The following is a 23,127-nucleotide window of genomic DNA, read 5'->3' as shown; positions in this document are numbered from 1 at the left end:
AGTCCTTTTTTTTGGACCAAAGCAGGTTCTCTAGCTCAACTAGGAATGTTGTTCGAAATATGCTTTATACTATAGAAATAGTAGCAATAATAGCAAAAAAAAAAAAACTACTCTATACTTAAAATATATACCTTGCTATTTATGCAGTTCCTCTCTAATTGTGTAGTTAATCAGAGAAGGCACGCTTGCTGTTTAATTTATACGTTCCTTGTTTTGGGCTGAAGCTACAAGACTTATGATAAACAAGTTATGGAAGCTTGTAGACCAATTAGTATCATGCAAACTGTGGAAATGTCACTTTTACAAGAAAGAAACATTTCTGTTCACAACATTTTGCAAATTATTTGTTTTAAATAGACCGGCTGATTGTAATTTATGCCCTGTATTACATCTGTGATGTGGGTGTAAGACGTCTGAATGCGCTCTTACTCATTGTTACATTTTCCTGATTTTGTAGGAAAACTACAGAAAAACAAGGCTACCTTATAATCATTAATTATGTTCATTATCATTAATATGTTTAGTACAGTTTATTATATACAGTCAAAAGTTAGAACCGTCTCATTTAGTGTTTTTTTTTTCACATTGTGAATTAATACTGAAGTCATCAAAACTATGAAGGAACTCATTAGCAATCAATTAAAAGTGTTAAACAAACCAAACTATACTCTGTGACGCGATTAGGTCTATGGACTATGTCTCTTCTTGTTTCTGAGGATGGATGAAATTATCCTGTGTGACAGAGGTAACCCTTGGTCTTCCTTTCCTGGGGCGGTCCTGATGAGAGCCATCATCAAAACATTTTAATGGTCTTTGCGACTGCGGATACTTTCAAAGTTCTTGAAATTTTTCACATTGACTGACCTTCATGTTATTTTTTTTCCTTTATTTAGTTGAGTAGTTATTGCCATAATATAGATTAGAACATTACTCAAATTCACAGTATAACATACCCAACTCTACCCCTTCACAACTCCACTGATGCTCTCAAACACATTAATAGGCAAGAAACTCAAGTAATTAACTCTTGACAATTTCAGCACAGCTGTTAACTAAAATTCATTCCAGATGACTCTACCTCCTGAAGCTTTAAGTGCTAAGATGTGCAAAACTGTAATCTAAGCAATAGGTGCTACTTTGAAGAATGTAAAATATAAAACATATTCTGGTTTGTTTAACAGTTTTTTGTTTACTGAATGTTTCCGGATATTGTTCTTCATAGTATGTATGACTTTAGTACTAATCTACAATACAGAACATTTTTAATATAATAAAAAACACTGAATTTAAGGTGTGTCCAAACTTTTGACTGGCACTGTATATATTGTCAATTTCACCAAAAAATCCAAAATTGCATCTTTACAGAAGAAAGAAATAATCTACCAAGTCATGCTATGTGGTTATTAGAATATATGGGACATGTTATATGCATATAATGTATATACTACAGTTTTTTACAGTTTCTAAAACACAATTTTGTAAACTATGCTGGTTTTATCCAACACAATTTACAAAACCACACAACCAAACTGCAAAATACCTCATATATCCTACAAAATGAAACAATGCAACCAAACTATATATAACATTATCAAAATCAAACCTTTACACCAAATATGAAGGGTGTGTGTGTGTGTGTGTGTGTGCATGTGTGCGTGTGCGTGCGTGCATGTGTGTTTTAGGCTTGAAATCTTGAGCCAGAAAATCAATCTCTGACACATTCTGGGCAAACATGACGGATAGAAATAGATTGATGGACAGGAAAAGAAGGGATTTAACTTAATCACCGTGATCTACGTGATTAAACACAGCCTAGACTAGCAGAGAGAGAGAAAGAGAGAGAGAAAGAGCAGGATGAAAATATTACGGAGGCTGTGAATGAATGTCTGTAGTTAGAAGTCCAAAATCAGCAGTGTTCCCACATAAAGATTAGGAGGCCAAAACAGGATTTGAGTGAAACTTTGCAAAGACACATAAACTTCAAACCCTGCTGCATGAACCCAAATCACACACACACTGATGCACAGTCACACACACACTCCCTGCAGGGGTCGGCTGGCGTGTCTATTCTTAGCCCGGAACAGAAGTTGGGTTTATAAACAGAAGGGTGCAAACCCCCACTTCTCCCCCTGTTGCCACTTCTTAATCATCCCCCTTTCCGCTGCTCACCTTTCAGTGCCAGGCATGCATTGACTCGTATGATTCACTCTTAAAGGCATCATTTATCACTCAGGCTAAATTCATTCACAAAATCCTAATTTACCTGCTTTCATCTTTAGCGCACTTTATTCATTTGCTCTATTTTCTCCCAACTGAGTCAGAATACTATGGATGGAAACCTATATTTTTACATTATTAACAAGCTCACAATAGAGGGACCATCTTTGTTTACATTGTTTTAGAAACTAAAGCTACAGCCAGTCTGACATAGATGATCTGGTTACCTTAATATAGATTATCATTTTGAAAATGTATTTGTATACCAATCAAACTGGGGCCCTATTTTAGAGATCTATAGGTGGGATACAAGCATACTTCATCTTGGAAGTTTGGAGGGATCTGTATCTACAGTGTAAGTACTTTTAAATAATGTTTTGTGCTTCTATCACAGTTAAGCATGAACTTACTTCTTTAAGAACTAATGCTAACCCAAACACTAATGCTCAGCCTATACATGGCATGGCCAGCAACACCTTATTTGCATAAAAGTGACAGAGTTCTTAAACAGCTCATTCTAAAAGCGACTGAAACTGGCAAGAATAGAGCTGGTAAGATCTCTTTTTGTGAGAGATTTTGTGCAAAGAACTTAGACCTATAGACCTATTCTAACTTGTGTAAAACAAGGGTTAATATGTCCCCTTTAAAGGCACAGTAACAAAATTGTACTGTTTTGTTTTGTGGGTAATGTTTAAAGCTAAAGTACACTGCAAATATAGGATGTAGCCAAATATATATTGGATGTTGTCCAAAAGGATCGAAAAAGAAAGGACACATTTCTAATACTTGATTCCAGAAGAAATTAAATTAGTAGGTACAGGTGTTGGACAACAAAACTGAAATACCTGGTTTAGACCATAATAATTTATTGTCCCGACGGACAGTTCTGGGGGAAACAGGAGAGTTGAGGTGCACATTGAATTCTGCGTGATTTGGTCAGCCATGGTTTTGTTTTTTGGATACAATCTGGGTTAGCACCGGAACATCCCTTTCAGACAGCTTCCTCTTGCGTCCACAGTTAATCCTGTTGGATGTGGTTCATCCTTCTTGGTTTTACACTGACATTACCCTGGATACCCTGGCTCTTGATACATCTCAAAGACTTGCTGTCTTGTACCAGCAAGACGTGCACCAACAATTTATCCTCTTTTGAACTTTGGTATGTCACCCATAATGTTGTGTGCATTGCAATATTTTGAGTAAAACTGTGCTCTTACCCTGCTAATTGAACCTTCACACTCTGCTCTTACTGGTGCAATCTGCAATTATTGAAGATTGGCCACCAAGCTGGTCCAATTTAGCCATGAAACCTCCCACACTAAAATGACGGGTGTTTCAGTTTCATTGTCCAACCCCTGTATCTAAATACTTGTGGACACATAGTGTAGCAAAAAAATACTGGCAGCTTTTAGCCCAGTAACAAACAGCAGGCCAACTGCACACGTGCGTCTAACTGTGCAGAGGTGTTTACTGATCTCAAATAGACTTGTTTGTGTCATTTCTGACACTCGCTGCCATGCAGTTATTTATATAACGTGTTTGTATGTCTCTGCTAATACACTGCCCACACTGGACGATGATCACACTGACACGCACATGATGTATTCCAGTGTGACTGTTCTCAGTATGTATTCATTAGCACATAGGGCCACACACACAGATGAGCCAAAACAATATGACTGCTGTGAAACTACGGAAAATTAAAAGCATTACAGTGTTCAAATTGCTGGTTCCTGCTCCTGGGCCTTCCTTATAGTAGGGAAGTGGAATTAATGCTTTGAGTCACCCATTAAGGAGGATACAGTAGATGTTAGGAAAAGTAAAGTATTAAACCAGACATTACACTTTCACAATACACACTCAATCCCAGACTTTTTTTGTTTGCCTACCTCTTTGAACATTAAATCTGAATGCTTGGGCCGGCCAGCTATCGAGTCAAAGCTTGGGTTCTTCGAGAAGCAGGTAAAAAAAGTTCTCAGTTCTCATTCACTCACATTAGCCTCATACAACACATCTCCACATTGGGTAACAACAACATAAAGTCTTTAGGCTAGGGACCCTAGTTAACTGACCTTCGACTTCCCTAGACAGAATGTTTGGTAAAGGGGGTTAGCTAGTGGTTTATAGCGATATGTAGAAAGCACATAAGGCATAATGCATTTCTGGACAAGTTGAGAGATACAAAACCATCACTAAAAGTAAAAGAAGTATGTGGACTGAGGCGGTAAAGTAAGTGCATAAAGTGATCACAGAACTTGTCATTGTAACTGGATTGTTGAGTGATGAAAGTCGGATACCTGATCTGATGGATCCTAAGTTGAGATGGAACAGCATACTAGGCAGATGGTCATAATGCATTGACTTATCAATTTAAATGAATTTAATCTCATTTAAGATGACCAGACTTATGTGTTCACACTGCTCTCAGAAGTCTGTGGCCCAAGACTAGAAACTAGAGAGAAATCACATTATTCCACTTTAATGGTGTAATGTGAATTCTGCTTTAATCTTAGTCTCAATGCAGCAAGCTTCCGTCTTTCCGTTACTTTTGTTCTCAGATTTCAAGGTCTTCCCGTGGAGTCCTTCTAACTCTTCTAAATTCCTCCGTTGTGGTTTTGTGCTACTTTTTTCCTGACCAAATTGGCTTGGTCACCTCCTCCCTAAACCCAATCGTGTCCGGTAATGATCTCGCACTTTGAAAGTTTAGACTCTTTCTCTCTCCGTCTTTTTCCATCCTTATCTCTCAGTCACAGTCACACACAAACACAAACACACACACACACACATACAGACACACACACACAGACAAACACACACATTTAGCTTCTTTTTAATAAGCCCTTATGAATGAAGATGAACGTCACTATAACGCCAACCAAGCCAAGCAGGCAAAGAGAACCATCTGTGGCTCAAAGAGAGAGGCGGGGGGTGTGAGAGAAAAAGGAGGGTGGCAGGGTGATAAAGTGTGAAATGATGATATATAGAGAGAGAGAGAGAGAGAGAGAGAGAGAGAGAGTTTCTGTCAGCCATATTGACAGGCCAACAAAACCAGGCCAGCGTATGAAAGGCTGAGAAAGAGAAAAAAGTGCTAGAGTAATGTAGGAGGGATAAAAGTAGGAAATAAAACTCTGAAGGAAACTCTTCCGGCGGGTATTTATATGCACTTGCGGGTGTGCTAGAGTGTGTAGTGTGTGTGAGTGTGTTTGTGTGTGTTTATGTACGTGTTAGGCTGCGGAGGTGTGTTTCATTAAGAAATGTGAGAAGCTCCTCGCTCTCATTCACTGACTCACGTTTTTTCTCTCTTCAGCCAACCAGCCACACTGGCTCCAAGATACACACACACACACACACACACACACACACAAACACACACAAACACACACACACCAGAGGGTAGCTTTAAAGAGCATTAAGGTTTTAAAGAGAGCATCTTAAGCAGTTTAAGGAGTGAATTGTAATTAAGGGTTTAACTGAGCCCCCTTTGCTTCACCATCTGCTCCACTTTTATCATATATATTATATATATGTTATGCAAGTTATAAAAAGTTACATAGAAGAATTAAATAAGTCATAAGTAATAAGTTCAAGTTAAATAATACATTCAAATATTTATTTGGAAAAACAGATAAAGGTATGTTTTAAATGATGGCATAATACTTATCTATGTTTGTACATTTACTCATCATATGTACTTTAAAAAGTACAATACGTTTTTATATATTTTTATTTTGGGTATGCAAGGTCCACGTTTAACATGTTATATGTGTGTATGTTTTTTGGTAAATATAATTTAATATAATTAACACTTTTGTTTCAGACTTTGTGGGCTGCATGTATGTTTATTTATGTCATATATATGTTGGTTATTATATTTAATTACTTTTCCTTTACGTAATGAGTGACTATCATATTTTCTTAAAATACTTAAGAGTAAAGAAATATTAAAAATTTACTTTATTTAAAAAAGTGTATTTGTTGTATAAAATTCATCTATTTATTATTTATTACATTAATTCATAAATTATTGTGAAAAAACAGAGGATAAAACAAAATGGAATGATAAAAAAATGTTTATATGTAATATACTTTAGGGCCCAACTACAGTTTCTACAGTTTTAACAGTGTTACATGAAGTACCATGGCTAGGTACAGGACCAGGATCAATCTGAACCAAGGGATCAAGATTAGTAGATTTAATTTCATTTACCCATTTATTTCTATATTTAGTCTACAAAGCACATACAATGGACTGTCTGAATATTTCTGCTATTCATTGAAATGTGTAAAAAGCCTAGAAAAATAGAATAAAAAATCTTGTCATCAGCTGCTCTTTTTTTAATGCTTAGAAACTGACCATTGATGAACAGTCTGAAGAAGGGCTAACCAATGGCTAAACATGCTTATATGTCTAGTATACAGTAGAATGGAGCTATATGGTAGGTGTTTCTAATACAGCAGCTGATCATTGTATAGATATGGCTAGATCTATACTGTTTGTGATACTACAGTACAACATAACTTCTTAATTTAAGTTAAAACACAAAAAATAAGTCAATAAGACAGAAGACATGTTTAGTTTGTAATAGAAATAATGTTTATTGCTTTATTTACAGCATGGGGACAAAAGCAGAGTTCACTTTCCACTGTGTACAACAGAACATCTCCTTTTATGGTGAACTCAGGAGCACATCTCTCATTCCTGAGTTCTATAGGCCGAATCGCTGAGCGCACAGTGAAAGCCCAGAATCAACCACACACACACTTAATCATTCACCCACGCTAGTGATGCAGTTTACATAAGCTCCAGAGTGAACACACACTGCAACTCAAATCCCCTGAAACAAGTGCAGGCAGACAACACAGAGTCCTTCTTTACACTCTCAGAGTGCTCTTCTATTACAGCTTCATTCATACTGAATCTAATTCAATAACTAAATCTGCTGCTGTAGTCTAGCTAAGCACAGGCCACACACCATGACACACACCCAATTGTTATGATGCTGTTTTGATGCCAAAGCATTTGTGTGAGTATGTTGTATGCCTATATACATGTAAGTGGATCATGAGTTATTTACATGGTCCCTTGTGATGGCTTTTGAATGACACATCTTTGAGGAGACCACAGAACAGAGAGTAGCCATCTTTTTCTTTAATCTTTTCTGACATCTTTACCTTTGTACTACTGCCTTCAATTTCTCTTTAAGTCCATCTCTTGTTCTGTCTAGCACCATTGATTCATATATGCCTGTTTACCCTTTGTTTTTTTCTTGCTGGGTGCAGAAAGAGTAGAATGGCCCTAAGTGGGGCTGCAAAGCACCCTGGGACTTTTATTCCACCCAATGCAAGCAACAGGCCAATCTAACTCCTAGCACTGCCTTGCAATTAGACTGGATACAGCATTTGTCTGTATGTATATGTGTAGGCATGTGTCTATACATATGCCTATATGTGTGTGTTTATGTGTATGTCTGTATCAGCTTTATCTCTCCCCAGGCTGCTACAGCTGTCATGTGCCCTTTGTTATCAGGCCCCGTTAAATCTTTAAGGGGCCCAAGCACTTGAAAAAGGGTGAAAGAAGAGAAGAAAGTAGCTCAGACAGCTGCACTCAGCCAAAGAGCAAGTGAAGGGAGAGGGCTAGCACGTAGAGAGAGAGGAGAGAAAGAAATGAAGAGGAAGAGAAGGATGAGGAGGAGGAGGAGGAGGAAGAGAGGGCCGTCGAATCATCAGCCTCAGGACATTCAAGCTCGAAGCAGCGGACTAAGGTTGCATCCTCACTGCCGTAGTTGGCCCAGTATTCCTCTGGCTCCAACTTTGGCAGGGCAACCTCCTCTGCTGCCGGCTCGTACTTGGAGGCGAGGTTCGATGCTGCCGCTGCTGCTGCAGCTGCTACGGGATGGACATTCTTGGCCGACGCAAACGGGAATGCCTTGACTGGCTCGCCACTCTTGTAGAAGGCGCCCTTGGACGAGGCAGCTGGTTTGCCTTTGTTGAACCACCAGCGGGTCTTGGTGCTGAAGGTGGTGGTGGTGGTGCCGGACAGTGAGCCTGGGTCAGGCAGTGGGCACAGGGCGAAATCAAGCTCACGCAGGAAGCGCAGATCCTGGCCCTTGCGCTGCGCCGGAGAGGTGCAGATCACCTCGGAGCTGGACACCCGTGCACCCCGGTAGAACTCCCAGAGTGAGCGGGCCTCGCAGCCGCAACCCCAAGGGTTACCGTTGAGGCGCAGGAACTGCACCCCTGATGTGTCCCGCAGAGTCTGGCCAGGCAGCTCCCGTAGCTGGTTGTCGAACAGGTAGAGGATGGTGAGGCGGCCCAAGTCCCGGAACGCCCGTCTGTGCACCTGTAGGGACAGGTATAAAGGTAAGTAAGTAAGTAAGTAATGTGCACCTCCTATGAGCAAAAGAGCTTGCATTTCTTAAGTTCAACATATCTTGGAGTCTTACCTGCCGGATGCGATTGTCATGCACCAGAAGGCGATCCAAGTTGACCAGGCCTCGGAAGGCGTTCTCAGAAATCACGCGAATTCGATTGCCATGCAGGAAGAGGTGTGTGAGGTTGACCAGGTCAGAGAAGAGCCCATCAGGCAGGTGACCCAGCTGGTTTTCTTGCAGGTAGAGGAACTGAAGGCTGTAGAGTTTGAGGAAAAGGTCGGCTGGTAGCTCGGTCAGGCCGCAACGGTGCATGTGGAGGCTCTGCAGACGCTCCAGACCGCGGAAGGCACCGCCATCCAGCCGACGCAGTGACGGGTTGTCACCCAGGTCAAGCTCTTCCAGCACACGCAGGTTACTGAATGCCCCTGCCTCAATCCATGTGATGTTGTTGGAATACAGCCACAGGACCTGGAGAAGAAGAGACGGAAATGAAGGAAGAACTTGGTGAAAAGGCGAAGAGGAGGGTTATTATGAGAAAACCTTTGCATTAGTTATATTCTATTGTATTGTGATGGCAAAATTGTCTCTATGTATCAAGAGTTAAATAAAAAACTATTTTAAGTAGTATCTTGAACGCTTTTTATAAAGATATCATTTCAGGGTTATGTGGTTTTGTTCTTCTGCAAATAAAGGCCCTCTCTCATACTGCGTTGTATTGCCTTATCTCACAATACACTTGTCTATACACTTGTATATCATGCTAATAATGATGAGTACCTGTGTCTCAAAGCCGAAGGAGTCAGCCCTGAGCTCAGTGATGCGGTTGTTCTGCAAGAAGACTCGCTGGGATTCGTAGGGCACTCCAACCGGAACGATGGTAAAGTTCTGCGACTGACAGCTCACAGTCATTGGAGTGTGGTAACACACACAGAGCTTCGGACATGCACGGCCTGGAGCTACATGACATGCCAACAGCCAGACCACCAGCCACAGAGTGAGACCACCTGCAGAGAGGAAAAAAGAGAATATAAGATGTAATTAGCTTTATATTTTGTATATATTGTATATAAGTGTATTTAACTCCAGCTGAAATAATTTTTTTCATAAAATGTGTTTATAGGCATCAGACTCAGTAATTCAGTTTAAGTTAATAATTTAGTTTTGTTCACAATGTTGAGGTAAGAATAAAAGTACACAACATTTTATTTGTTTTCCTCCCTTTTTTCCACTATATATGATAAGAATATGGCTTTTCATTATCTATGTTTGTATATGTTCCTAATACTGCAAAAAGCCACCTGGTGCAGTTATTTGCAATTAATTAACATTGCATTGTGGGATAATAGTTCTGAGTATGTATTGTGGATATTTGACACTTTTATCTACACTACACTTTTATCTACACTATATACTACATACACAAAATCAAGTTAGTATAAGGAATTGAGACGCCCTTTTTGCTGTGTAGTAATGTTCACAAAGGAACAGAATTACATAAATACACAGTTATAACGAATGAGCTAGCTAAAGGCTAATATGCTACCATAGTTTAATTTACAGCCTATTACATTTCACTGAATGTTTACCAAGCTTATGGTTTTCTGTTTGTTTCTTTGAATGTTAATACATTTTACAAGCTATATTTATGTTTGTGAGACATCACTGAATATTGAATATTCCCCATGAGAATGTATCTGTATCATGTTTTTCTCACTTTATGATGTGTATTATTTTGTATATTGTTCTTATGGCATGCTCAATGGCAGTAAGTTGCTAAATAAATACCTGTAACCAAATGAATGCCCTGTGTTCTTGATTTAACGGGAGGGGAGCTAAACACTGAAAATTCGTTGGAATCGTTCTTTAAATCAGTTAATTGCCCCAGATCATGAACCTCTCTCTATTCCTAATGCTCCAGCAGGTTTGTATTATTTATTTATTAATTTTGATTTAGGGGGTTGGTCTTGTCATTTTTTTCAGCACCCTAAACTCCCTTTGATGTGCACTCTTTAAAAGGAATCAAAGGAACTAGTGCGTCACGCGCACACAGAGAGAACCCACGCATGCGCACCAGGCCGTGAGCCCTCCACGCGGCCTGAACTGAACGGATGGAAGGGTGTGTAAAGGCGCGTGAAACAAAAAGAGGTGGGATTAACGTCAGGCGGGTGAAACAGGAGCGGGCTTGAGGAGCGCAACGCATAAAACATTAAGCGCGTGGAAGAGGGTCCAGTGACTCCGCACAATACCCTGCTTATTAGAGCCGCGCGCTGCGTAATTTAATCATGGCACGCGCATTCAGCTTCAGCACGCAAGATTTTCCAGCGCGCCCGTGCCGTGACCCGCTCGGTGGTGTGTGCGTCTTTGCGCAGGTTATTTCACACAGAAACTTAGCCTGGGTTAAATTAACTCTGTGAGTTTTACATTTTAACACTCGCTGTGTTCACTTAACACTAACCGCGCAGGTTTAAAACTGGTAAACTTCCTGCTGTGCAAGAGGAGATATGGTGGCCATTAAAGGGTTTCTTATTGTAAATCCTAATTGAGCACGTGCACAACTCTTTAGCCAGACAAAGAAGAATGTAAACATGTGCATGGTCTTTTGGATTAAAAGTATAAACTTTTATTTTACTGTTGCGGATGCCCTTAGGGTGCTCCAATGAACCTTCAAGAATTTATTTTTTCCTGAAAGTTCCTTCAATTACCTTAGAAGGTTCCTTTACAGTTTTAAATTTAAGAACCACTTAAACCACTAAAGAACTTCAAACAGTTGTTTAGTGGTCTCCAACTCTACTCCTAGTGGGAGAGCTACATTCCTATTGTGCCCTGGATTCAATTTTAATACACCCCACCTGGTCCAACTAATAATTACCCTAAGGTGTGCTTAATTGGCTAAATGGGATCTTCTAGATTTGGGTTGGATTTGAAACCTACAGGAAGATTGGGTTGGAGACCATTTGTCTACACCCTTAAAGAAGTTCTTTAGAACCATCATGACTCTAAGAGGGATTTTAATGTTCCCAGTACTACACTACTGTATATAAGATCTTGTTCTTTTAGAACGTACTAAAGTTTATTTGATGGGCCCTTCCCTATTATTGTTGAGGGGCTTCAAATTATAAAAGTTGTTATTGACCAAAATAAGCCTTATAAGGACAATTAAACTGATATGCTGATATGTGCCTGTACACTCATTTAAAAAATAATTTAAAGAACAATACGAATATTATTTAGTATATACTTATTATTGAGCATTTGGTAATTGTTCAGTAACTTCTAATTATACAGTATTTACTAATTATTCAATTCGAGTTTGGCATTCAATAGTTAATCAGTACCTACTAACAATTTAAAATAATTTAAATGACAGCCACTGTACCTGTACACTCTAAAAAAGAAGCATTCAAAGAACCCTTAAAATTGATGAAGTATATTTAAACATCTAAGAGTTTCTTTACACACATATATACCATAGGGTTGTTTATGAAACTGATAATTGTGGCTTGACAGCACTGAAATGGACAGAGGAGGTTAAATGCTATTAATAATGATGTTTACAGGACCCTAAGCCTCAGCCTGAGCAGGTCTATGTCTGCTCTAGTTTTGAGCCCCCTATAGGACTAGACTTGAGTTGTATAACGAACAATCAAAAATAAAGATGCTACAAATAGGTGTTTTACATAATATTTTTTTCCAACATTAGAGTTAAGTAAATGGTAATGGACAGATACTACATAATTGTTGAAAACAATTAGCAAATATGTAATGTAAACGTAATTTATAGTGAAAACGATGCTACATTATAAAGTGTGTAGCCCTATTCCACAAAGAATAATTTCTTACACTCTAAAAAACAGAGGTACGATATGAGTACTTTTTTGTACTCAAAGGTACACTCTTCATAATTGTACCCTCAAAGGTACAATATTGGTCTTTACAGGGTCAGATTTGTTCCCTCTGAAGTACAAAGTAACTTCTAACAGCAGTAAGTACAGATTTGTACCATTTAAACAGCCAAAGGGTACATTCTGTATTCTGTAGCACTGTACTAATAAACAATATATATATTTAAATTGTACATTTTTATTTGTAAAGCCAGACAATTTTGGATCATCAAGTTTTTGAGCCATATTTAGTTGATGATAATGTTTATAATCTTTATAATCTTTACTGGCACAAAAACCATGGGTACAAAAAAGGACTTTCACTGAAAGGTACTTTTTGTACCTCAATATAAGGTACAGCCCCAGCGACAAGATTTGTACTCTTTTAAGTACAAATCTGTACTTACTTTTCTTAGTGTGTAGGAGATGTGAAAACATCTAAACTTGTAATTAAAATCAAAATTGTTCTTTACTGAGCCAAAAAATGTTAGCATATTTGGAAAGTTGATGTACTGAAGGAAACAGAGGATGTTAAGTAAGGATGTGCTACAAACTGTCCTTCCAGTTTTGCCATACGAACCATTTTTACTTCCACATAGAACCATTTATATAGAAGCTGTGAAAGATGTAAGATTTTCTTTCAAATGTTTAAACACATATTTATTTTACAATTTACTTGAAGTAAACAATAATGGTTGTTCTCCAATTGCAGCACCTTTATTTTCTAGTAATTGTTCTGGTAGATGGTATGGTACTTTTTACTGCTAAGTTAAAGGCTTGGATTAAAAGAAATATCATTATTTACAGTATTGAATCTACTGAATGCACTGTATCCAGTGCAGAATATGTACAGTCCAGAACTTTCCACATCATTCAATTAGAGTGCAAATAATCAGGACAGTCCCTCGAGCACCCAATAACAATTTTGCCAGCTATTTTTTACGTTATGCTACCCTAAATCCTGTTAACATCCTATAAATTATTACGCGTTAATATGCATCCATAAAAGTCAAGCACTAACGAAGACACAGACAGTAAAAACTGTATAAAACTACTCACTTTTGAAGCTGAGCGCACTGGAGGCGCGAGATCGCCGAAGAGCTGCGCGAGGTTCCATCTCGGATGATGATGAGCCTAGAGCCGAGAGCGAGTTAGCTTGAGCGCGAGGACGTGCCTGCTATCTCCGCTGCGTTCAGCTCTGGCGCGCAAGCTCGAGTCGAAGACGACTGAAGAAACAGCGCGAGCGGCCGCGCTTTTATAGCGCGCGAGAGATAGGAGAGAGGAGGAGGAATGAGGAGGATGGCGGGAAAGAGGGGAGCGCGCAGAGGTGGGCAGCTACGGAATCGCCTGTACGTAATGCGCGCGAGGGCGTGCTGGATTCAAAAGAGGGAAATCACTGTGTGTGCGCGTGTGTGTGTGTTTCCTGCTTTTTGAATATAGGTTATGTTTCTGAGTTTGATGGTTTAGCTGTTTTACAAACCTGATCAACCTGACCAAGTTAAACAACCATTAATGAGCACATGAGCACATCATGCACAATGTTTTAATCTTGATGACAAGTGTTTGAACCACTTTGACCATTTTTAATTTTTTTTTTCCATAAATTTGAGGGCCACTTAACTGCCCACCCATTAGTATTCCTCCACACCGTAAAATCTACAGTGTAAAAATCCAGTGTTAACATTTTGGATTCCTGTGGTATTATCCTAACTACCCTCAGTATTAAACCATTCTCAGAGTTGGTGTTTTTCTTCAGAGTTAAACATTTTCCTCATTGTACTCTATCTCAAAGACTCTGCCACTTGCTTCTGCTTCGCTCCCAGCATGCTCTGAGGCCAAAATTACACTCTGTTTGGGGTTATGAGGGACTTTTGTTTATTATGGGTGTTTTGTGTGTTTGTGTTTATACGCTTGTCTAGATAAGTGAGATTTAATTGTGGTTCTACTGGTAGAGTGTTATTTACCCTCTTTGTGTTGGGTACATGCTGAATGAAGGTCTCCACTGGACAGTTATTGTATTTTTATGTATTTTTGCTTTATTGTCTTTTATGATCTTTCCGTTTATAAATAAAGCTTGCTCAGTACAAATAGGTAATTTAATCTATATTGACATAGTTAATATTTTATAATCATATTAAATTTTATAATAGTTTTGGGAAAGTAAAAGGATGTAAGTTAACAAAAAAGGTTTCAGGATTCAGGAAATGATACATACAAATATACAGCTATTGCTAAATTTACTCTAAAATATTACTCCTGGCGTCGGCAGCTACGCTATGTATATATACATAGACTCCACATAGAGAAGCAGGTGCCTGGAGTAATGATGGCGCTCAGAGCTGTAGGTCGCGTCTTAGGATGTAAACTGGTTTTTAATAAGCTTTTTGTGCACTTTGTAGGTTATTAAAACCTTGTTTTAAATGTCAGGGCTCTCCGGATTCTAGCAAGGAGGTGTGGAGCTACTTTGAGCCTGGAAAACGGTGGACAAAATGATTTATTGGGGCAAATTATGCGCTGTGTCATCCAGTCTGAAGGGTGTTTGGACAAACTGTTAAACGTTCTGGATCTCAGAACACTGTTATCAAAGGTTAGTACTTTTAATCATGTTTTATTACACCAAAAGTCCAATATCAAAAGTATTACACCGTTCTCCTTTAATACACATTGTTGTATATACACTATCATGCCAAAATATTACTGGACAGAAAAAATATTGCGTGCCATGACATTTACAATGTCCAGTTGCACAAAAAATATTACTGGAATGCCTCATCCATTTAGCACCAAACTACTATCCGGCCTTGTTCAAACTCACATTGCCTTGCCATGACCACACTAGCCAGTGTTCAACTGCACTCACATGATAACACCTCACAGTGTATACAGGTGTGGGAATTCCCAGTCTGTTCCCTGAGGTAACATGATCAGTTTACATGCTGCTTTACAAAGCGTTTTTAATGAAAAAAAATCCAGATTTCAGAAAAAGATGTGTAGTAAAATCAGTATCACACTCTGATACTGTCAAAGTCATGTGTCAATTTGATCAGTGTAAACTGTACAACAATCTGGCCACCTTCATTACACAGTCATTCACTGTGTAAACGCTATTAAGAAAGGTACAGCTTCGTTCAGCTTTAGACACATAAAAGGAGCCGGAAGTACCCCACAGAGACAAACATGCCAAATTGTATGTGTGTGTGTAACAGCTAGAGTGTGTATATAGATAAATGTGCTCGTGCTTTGGGACACAAAAGGCTGTCATTTTCCCTGGAGAGCAATTAGAGTAAAGGAAAAGGCGAATTACGGTTAGTCATGTTTCGGCATGTAGGCCAGTTAAGGCGGAAACTGCACCAGCAGCAGCGCTAGCAGCATAAAAGCTCTGAGTGGGATGATGGAATACACCTCACACCTCACGTTTTCTCTTTTCTTTTCAGGATCTGTGTGGATTCTGTAGGTTGTTTTTGGAAAGCAGAGCGCAATGCCCAAATCTGTGATTTTTTTGTTCCTGTAAGTATCCAGACAGTCGTTTTAGGATAAAATGGTTAATTTCTGAACACTACTGAATTTTTCACTTCTACAATTCAGTACATAATAATTATTTAAAAAGAAGTTTTTATTTGGAGACAAATAAAAAATAATTACTATTATTATTATTTAGTACCTACTTACGTACCTATTATTGAGTATTTGCTTATTGTCTAGTAACTTCTAATTATACAGTATTTACTAATTATTCAGTACTTATGATTTGTTTTAGTACTTAATAATTACTTAGTACCTTCAGTTCTTTGTAAACTGACATGGGCATTCAGTTGCACTCATACAATATTTAACTAACATAATAATTATTCTAGTAGTAAGTATTCAGTACTTATGTGTTTCGCATCCAATAATTAGTCAGTACCTACTAATAATTTCGTAAGTAGTAACTATTTAATGATTATGAATCATTTTAAATGACTACCAATTATTTAATACATACTAATTATTCAGTATCTTTAAATTACCTGAAAGTAATAGTTATTAGTAATTTAGTACTTCTACTACTTTTTAACAGATTTCTAATGAATCAGCGTAACATTATGAATTAGTTTTGTTCAGTACCTTTATCTTTAGTACCTAATAATTGTTTAGTAAATAGTAATTAGTGATGTCATTTAGTCATTATTAAATATTTAATAAGTGTTATGTGATCAGTAGCTTCTGATTATACAATAAGTATCAATTATTCAGTATCTACTATTTTACCTCACCAATGTTTGTGTGGCTGAATGCTAAATAGTTCACACAGTAATGTTTAAACATGAAGTGTAAAAGTAGAATGATGTAAATGCATCTGAGAGGCACAAAAAAGCTTTGGAACTTTAGAAGGGAGTGGGCAGTGTGTGTGTGTGTGTGTGTGTCAGGGCATGTGTGTGGGCTGTGCTGAATCAGTTCTGACCTGTTCTGTCCTGACCATGGCCATGACAGGTCACACAGTGTTCTCTGGCAAGATGCAATCCATCTGCACATGCATACACACACACACACACGCACACGCACTCACATACACACGCACACCTGTGCCTATACCCACACAAAGCCACACCTGCACTTGCAGTGTAACAGTATATCTATCAATATATCTCCTGGATTGTGGCAGCATTGACTGCACCGTGATTAACTGAAGCACAGTAACACGCAATGGAGAATGACACTGACAAGAAACACACAGGTTTTATGTTACGCAATGTCAGGATGTTGTGTAACATTATTAAAAAACTAAACATTATTTAAAAAGTTAGTTAAAATAATTATAATTCAAATAGATAGATGGATAGATGGACAGACGTAGACAAACATACATTATAGATAGCTGTGCAGACAGATGGATAGGCTGATAGACAGGTATGTAAAAAAACTGTATCATAATATTTTTAATACTCTGTTATATCTGTTGTTAATCTTTTTAAACTTGAGTTTTCAAACAGCTGAATTACATATTAGGTAACAAAATGCCCCATGACGCACATTGCCGGTTCTCCAACCGGTTCTCCAACGACTGATCCACCACTGCCCCTGAGCCACCACTGATCACTTCTTTGAGTGATGAATTGGTGTTACCTTTGGTTCCATAAAAACATATTTGTAGTAGAGATGTGCTGGACATGAAATTCCCTCTTTTCACCTTTCAAAGTTTTTTCCCTTCAGAAAAAATAAAGGTAGACAATGACAGGATAAAAAAAATGTGTTTTACCAAATGTTGCAAACATCATGAATTCTTAGTGGTGACCGTTCTCATTCAAAGATACATTTTGATTTTCTAAAATAATTCTAAGTACACTGATATTTTACCACTGATATTTGCCCACTGGCAAAGATATGAACAGTCTATAATTTTAAGTGTAGGTTAATTTTAACAGTGAGAGATGATGATGAGGTTTGCACACTGTCAGGAGGAATTTTGGTCCTCTCCTCTTTGCAGATCATCCCAAAATTATTAAGATTTTGAGGCTGTCATACAGCAACTCAGAGCTTCAGCTCCCTCAGTAATTTTTCTATGGGATTATGGTCAGGAGACTGGCTAGGCCACTCCATGTCCCTAATGTGCTTCTTTTTGAGCCACTTCTTTGTAGCCTTGGCTGTATGTTTTGGGTTATTGTCATCTGGAAGACCCAACCACGACCCATATTTAATGTCATGGTGGAGGTAACGAGGTTGTCACTCAGGATTTTCAGTACATGGATTCATCCATTCTTCCATTGATGCAGTGAAGTAGACCTGTGCCCTTAGCAGAAAAACACCCGCAAAACATAATGTTCCCACCTCCATGCTTAACAGTGGGGATGGTTTTCTTTGGGTCATAGTCAGCATTTTAATCCATTACAGCATAATGTTTTACCAATGGTTTTCTTGGTGACTGTGGTCCCAGCTGCCTTGAGATCATTACCAAGTTCCCCTGTGTAGATTAATTGAGTCTGTGGACGGGAGTCTTTTATACAGGTGAAAATTTATAATATGATTAGGAGTGTCCAACTGGTCTGTAGGAGCCAAAACTCTTAATGGTGGGTAGAGGAATAAATACTGCAAAATGCAAATATATTTATATAATGTATAAAGTGTTTTTATTTTGATATGCTCTCTCTCACTGTTGAATGAACCCTTAAAATTACTTTGTCAGTGGGCAAACTTACAAAATCAGCAAGGGATCAAAAAAATATTTCCTTCACTATAACTGATAATTTGAAATGACCACACTTCAAAACTTATTGTTATTTCACCACTTACAATTAAATAGCTAAATTATTAATCTTTACCAGGCTGCACTGCATACATGGCCAAAAACCCTGCCCCACATCAATAAAACCTAAAAAAAAAAGTACTTTACAATAAAGATAAACTTTTGTAGTTACATTTTTTGCTCAGTATACTGATATTGACCCATTGAATTTTGTCCTTAGAGAGTACAAAAACAAAACAAACATACACACACACACATAGACACGTGCATGCCCATACACACGCACTACTCTCATAACCACCAAACCCAGTCCACCAGGGGGCCATGGGAGGAGGCACACATACACTCATACACATTCTGTACACACATACATATTCATATTTCCACAGTGATACATCCAGGGATATGTAAACTAATTCATAAACACAGCAATATGACTATAAATGAGGGCAGCTTCCGGCCACACCCACCCTTAGCCATGGTTCTGCCCTTGAGAAACAGCGAAATGCTAAAATAGCACAACGATCTACTACATAAACACACGGCCAAGAATACACACATTCATTAGGCTTGGGAATCGAGAATCGATTCCTGTTGAGAATCGATTCCTTGTGTTTCGATTCCACGGAATCGTTTGGCACCTTGCTTAATGATTCTCTTATCGATTCCAGACAGCACGATCACGCAAGTTACGCATGTTACGCAAGTTACGCATGATTCAGTAAGCACGTCTTTTCAATGGCATCCACTAGGTTAAAACGCTCGAAAGTTTGGCTTCATTTCATGCTACACAAGGATGGCAACAGGGCGTTTTGCAACCATTGTAAATTTTTGATAACATCGCCGGGAGGGAATGCATCAAATATGCACAAACATCTGCGCACACAACATTATTAGAGAGTATTTGCTACATATTGCCAGTTGCACATTGTTGTGGACATGTTGACCTTGTTGTTGAGTTTGTAAGGTCGTATGATATTTAAGTAAACAAAGTTGGTGCTTATGAAACTGTTTGCTCTCCTTTTTTCCCCAAATTGGAATCGATAAGAGAATCGATAAGGAATCGAATCGTTTCACAGAATCGATAAGGGAATCGGAATCGGAAAAATCTTATCAATTCCCATCCCTAACATTCATACCATCATTTCAGCCTACAGACTTTGTCATCCCCGAGGATTCAGAGCTCTGCATGGGTCCGCGGAGGACGACGGACACACACACACACACATACACACACAAACAACCAGATACACACATACAAACATGCTCACACATGAGGTAGTGGGATCAGACAGATGACCAGCCTCCCCCTCACCACTCGGGACAGTGACACACTCATTAAAGTGTAACAGACGGCTTGCTCGGGAGTGGGTAGCCTGATTGTGAATTCTGAGAGTGTGTGTCCACTGTGTGTTTGTGTGAACACACATGTTGATGTGCATGCTAGCACATATGAATGCCCTTTGAGTTGCCAAGCTGTGTGAGTGACACAACCCTGAATGTCTTGGCCTAGTGTGAGGTCATGCTTACACATGCATGTGTGTGAAATGTATGTTACAGTCACAGATTTAAACTCCCACTTTCCTCTATGTTACTGTACATCTTCTTCCTGCTGGACACACATTATATGCACAAAAGTATTGGGACAGTCACTCACTTATTGTTTATTCTAATATCTAATATTAATACTTTGTTGGAGTGACTCTACTGTCCAGGAAATATTTTCAAATTCGTTTAGATTTTGGGTTATTGCTGACTGCGTGCAGCAATAAGAAGAGCATTTGTCAGGTCAGGTTGTTGGATGATCACCATCTCACCTCATCCAAAGCTTCCGAATTCATCCCAAAAGCATTGGATAGAGAACCAGAGTGTTCAGAAAACACTGGTACACTGCTCCATAGCTCAACGCCCACACCTGGCAATAAGCATGGATCAATAGGTTCATATATTTATCTGCTCCAGAAAGTCATATTCTATTAGCAGTAATTATTTACAGGGACTAGACAATCTGTATTAGTGCATGCATGTCAATTAAAGTAGAAAAGGTGTCCACAAACATTTGGGCTCTACAACCATGAATATATATGGACCTACACCAAGTACACAATTGGAAAGGTCTACACTAATACTGGATTGTGCCTCCTATTGCTCTCAAAATTGTCTCAAGTCTTTGTGGTACACTATATCGCCAAAAATATTCACCCATGCGAATCAGTGAATGTAGGTTCCAGTCACTTCCATGGCCGAAGGTGTATAAAACCAAGCACCTAAGCATGCAGCTCTTAGGAAATCCAGCATGGTACCATGATGGGATGCCACCTGTGCAACAACTCTAGTTGTGAAATTTCCTCACTACTAAATATTCCACAGTTAACTGTGGCCCAAGCATTTTGGTCAGAAGGTCACTTTGAATCTGCGTTCAAATCTGGTTTAAATGGACTTTTTACACTCTGGTTGTTCTTCAGCTGGAACAATGCTAATACATTGTATATATTTGACCTTTTTGACCTAATGGATGGCCAAGAGCTGGTTTAAAATGTTATTTTCTCAAAACAGTTTTTATCACTTCCTTTTACAGTTTTTTATTGTATTAATTGTAGTGTTCTAAGTTTTAAGTTGCACATTTGTTACATGTTTGCACTTTATGTTGTCTATTGTAATATTCCATGTTGCACCATGATTCCGGAGGAATGTTATTTCATTGCACTGTGTACCTGTACTCAGATGTAATGACAATAAAAGCCTCTTGACTTGAGTGTTAAGAACCACAGTCCATAGTTTATAAAGTTCCTTATAAGGTGTAGAAAGTAGAGTGCCGACAGGCCCCACCAGTCAGCTTTTCTAATGTCTAATGACGAAAAAGGAAGTGTGTGTGTATGGCATTAATACGTAGAGGATTTATGCAATTATCTGCCTCCACACCAGTCTGTCTGTCTGAAACAAAGTCTCGTTCTGACTCTCTTTCAGTCCCCCTTCATTCATATTCCGCTTCTCCGCCTCATTCCGGTCCCTCAGCCTAATTCTTTGTTTTGCTATGATGCACGCTGTCAGTCACTCCTCCAGTGCCTGCCCTTCTCTTTATTGGATAAACACAGACCTGTCATTCTCTTATTCTGGCTATTTTTGGGTTACTTGCGTTCCTCCTTCATTGCCTCCCTCATCTCTCTATTTCTGCTACACGTTTGTTCATTTGTCTCTATTTTTACAGAGCGGCGATCCCTGTCATATCCCAAGCCATACTGACGCAGATGGGATGATGCAGCAGAGAGAGAGAGAGACAGCGAGAGAGAGAGAGCAGTAAGTTGGCAGTAAAGTAACAGCATGCTGCAGCATTTTAATATAATTCAAACACAGTTCTCTATTTATGCTCTGTTGCGATCTTTATCAAATTAGAGAAAAATAAAATAAAATAACTTGTACTGTATGGTACATATTTTTATCCATTTATTCGAAATCTTTTTCATTTTAATTCTTTAGAAATTTGTTATACCATAAAAGAACCACTTTTTGTTCCTCTGAAAAAAGTTATTACAGTAATTGTTTAGGATCACACTTGTCTAATGCCTGAGACCTGGTATGAAATAAGGTTTGGGCTTTAAATTTATATATATTTTTTTTCTATATTCATGATGGGTAGGAACACATGGCAAAATATCCTCTATTGGAAATTGCACTTATCTCTAATTTATCTTTATTAACATTACATTTTAAAACATACAGATTTTTATTTTATACAGAATAAATAGCTATACTTTTGCTGCCGGTTCCTAACACCACCACAGTTGAAAGTTTCTCTGAAATGTACACTTTTACACATAGGGTTTACACCAAAGCCACTCGGAAGAATTTTGTAAATATGTCTGCATTTTTTTTTTGCTATACCAGTAGTAGTATTCAAGTAGTATTCAAGTTCATGTAAATATTATTCAAAAACACTGTATGTCCATTTTACCACTTTTAGTCTACATTAAAGTCTGGCAGGAATCAGAATTTAATGATAAATTAACCACACAGTTCAACAAAGTTTTAATTTTACTTCTACTGAAAACATTTGTTTGTAATAATTATCCACTAAAGTTGCTAATTATGAGATAAAGTGTTTTTGAATAACAAAGAAGGTTTACCTGATTTATTTGAAGTAATTAAATAGATTAGGGGTGCTCAGCTACAGTCCTGGAGGGCTTGTTAACAGCAAAAGTTTGTCCTACTCAGTCACACCTGATTCAACTTGTCTGTTAATTACCAGAAGTGTATGTGTGTGTATGTGTGTGGGTGCTTAAGTATGGAAAGTACTTAGTAGTTAGAATATATAGTTAGCTAATTGTAGTTATATATTAGACGTAAGTATTCACAGAAACAGGATTCAGTGTTCTTTAATGTGACAAGTATGTATAAATAATTATTTACAGATTATTTGAAAGTATTATTTACATTTTAT

At 38.3% G+C, this 23,127-nt stretch overlaps 1 protein-coding gene across 1 annotated transcript; it reads right to left on the bottom strand.

Moving 5' to 3' along the window:
* Positions 1-6,788: 6,788 nt before the first annotated feature.
* On the bottom strand, positions 6,789-13,713 carry rtn4rl2b (reticulon 4 receptor-like 2b). Its single transcript, XM_007234031.4, has 4 exons — positions 13,529-13,713; positions 9,366-9,592; positions 8,661-9,056; positions 6,789-8,557 (listed from the first exon to the last, which is right to left on the bottom strand). Exons 1-4 carry the CDS (start codon positions 13,584-13,586, stop codon positions 7,823-7,825), a joined length of 1,416 nt encoding a protein of 471 aa, XP_007234093.3. The 5' UTR covers positions 13,587-13,713; the 3' UTR covers positions 6,789-7,822.
* Positions 13,714-23,127: the final 9,414 nt, after the last annotated feature.

Source organism: Astyanax mexicanus, chromosome 10, assembly GCF_023375975.1.
Source record: "Astyanax mexicanus isolate ESR-SI-001 chromosome 10, AstMex3_surface, whole genome shotgun sequence".
In the NCBI taxonomy this organism is placed as follows: domain Eukaryota; kingdom Metazoa; phylum Chordata; class Actinopteri; order Characiformes; family Acestrorhamphidae; genus Astyanax; species Astyanax mexicanus.
Note: the sequence above shows the minus strand (reverse complement) of the source record. Positions and strands in the feature narration are given on the sequence as shown.